Source organism: Anarrhichthys ocellatus, unplaced genomic scaffold (assembly GCF_004355925.1).
Source record: "Anarrhichthys ocellatus isolate YVR2014 unplaced genomic scaffold, GSC_Weel_1.0 scaffold83, whole genome shotgun sequence".
Taxonomy (NCBI): Eukaryota; Metazoa; Chordata; class Actinopteri; order Perciformes; family Anarhichadidae; genus Anarrhichthys; species Anarrhichthys ocellatus.
In genome coordinates this window covers 44,807-46,622 of record NW_022280113.1, presented here as the reverse complement: position 1 = coordinate 46,622, position 1,816 = coordinate 44,807, and the positions used below count along the sequence as shown (strand labels likewise).

Sequence of the window (1,816 nt, the reverse complement as noted above, 5' to 3'; positions counted from 1 at the left end):
ACAAACTTGTGATAACTTTTTACTTGTCCAGTGGGTCAACTGACACACGTGGTCAGATTTGTATAAATATGTTTAACCATCTAAATTAATTGACCTACTTTTGGTTGCATTCATCAGCAAGTTAATTTTCATTTTTATCCAACACAAAAGGAAAATATGATGGAGAAGATGTTAAAACACCTGCAAGTCACGCAAACAATAAACCTCATTATTCGTGGAAGTATTTTAGTATGAATACAAACTAGTACAAATAAGGTCAACATTAGATGTAACAAAAGCATGAGAACTATCACAATCCTAAAAATGTAGCACCTACATGTAAACAATGTCATTACGCAACAATTCTGGGGTCTATTGCCAGTAATAAAGTAACCAAATAATCCCTGTCTGACTGGCCTAAACAGGCCTGATATTTTGGACTGCTGTTCATTTTACCGTGGCCCATCTCAGTCTGAGCGTAGGTGCCGATGATCTCTAGGTTCCAGGCGAGCATGTAGAAACGGTCCATCTGCTCTGGGGTGGCCTGGATGAGCAGTGTGGGCAGGAACATCCCCAGATGGAGATCCAAGGGATCTGGCCTGTCTTGGTGCACAAAGCTAGGGCCACGCAAGACAGGGGCAAACGGAAAAAAGAAGCAGGTGGTGATGCGGAGAGGGCAAGGAGGGAGATGCTTAGGGGATTTTTGAGGAAAGCAATATGGAAAGTTTGAAACATGTTATTGCAGATCAATGGAGAGGATGTTGTTGGGGGGGGCTTCCACCCAACTCGGGAAGAGCGAAGCGAATCCCAAAGTAGATTCCAACTTTTTTTACCAAGGATTTGCACCCCGACACAGTAATTGCGAATCAGAGCTTTCTTGCCATGTTGCACACTCTGGAAACGAGATACAACATCCATCTCAACATTTTTTACGGACACAGCGATACTCTCATTCTGCAACTAAAGTCATAATCACTGAGGATAGCAGGGAGGATGGTCGTAACACGCTATGCATGGACATCTGTTACCACAGAATCTAGTGTAATTGTAGCCGCGCACTTTATCACTGTATGTATAGTTTAACCACATGTTTCAGAGAAGGCTTTATTTTTGTAAGACAGCGGAATGCTCATTGCCTCTTCTTTGAAGAGAAGTCTTTATTTCATTTGTGAATAAGACAGTGGGTGCTGCTTCAGGCCCAATTCTATTGCTTTTCTTGTTGGTTCCCTTTGCAATGCAGGGAAATATGCAGCATTTTAAATAGCAGAAAGTCAGTGAGAAAATATAACATGTATGCAAACATTTTGATGAATCAAGATGAATTGATCGTTTTATAATCGTTGCGTTGCCCTCTGAATTGTAATCGAATCGTGAGGTGCCTAGGGATCCCCACTCCTAGGATGTTGGATTAAGTATTTTCAAAAATCCACAGGAGGGATTGTGGGTAAGAGTTGATATGGTTGAGATGAAGAACAAGCGATGGAAGAGATAAAGACAGAGGTTGTGCAGGAAAGCAGTGAAGACAAATTAAAACGGCTTTTGAGCATATCATGCATATTGATTTCAGACAATTCACAGCACACCTACTTAACTAGCCACAGTTCATCATGTCTTGCTCGAACAAAATGTAACATATGGACACAATTGTCAGGACACGCATGAAACTACTTTTAAATTTTCGACATGATTCTACTTTTAATCTTGTTGTGGCAATTTATCAGTATGTTCTTTTTGTATTTACTTGTATCACTTCTCTGAACATTGTGTGCATGCAGACAGACAAACAAAGGCTCTCTCTCTCTCTCTCTCTCTCTCTCTCTCTCTCTCTCTCTCTCTC

The 1,816-nt window shown here is 41.0% G+C and overlaps 1 protein-coding gene across 1 annotated transcript in view; it reads right to left on the bottom strand.

The window, feature by feature from the left end:
* Positions 1-331: 331 nt before the first annotated feature.
* The window catches only part of LOC116398348 (peroxisomal acyl-coenzyme A oxidase 1-like), a 3,432-nt gene continuing 1,947 nt past the window's right edge, over positions 332-1,816 (bottom strand). Inside the window, exon 3 of the mRNA XM_031874574.1 lies at positions 332-596. Coding sequence (XP_031730434.1) covers positions 332-596 — 265 coding nt within the window. The remainder of the gene's footprint in view (positions 597-1,816) is intronic.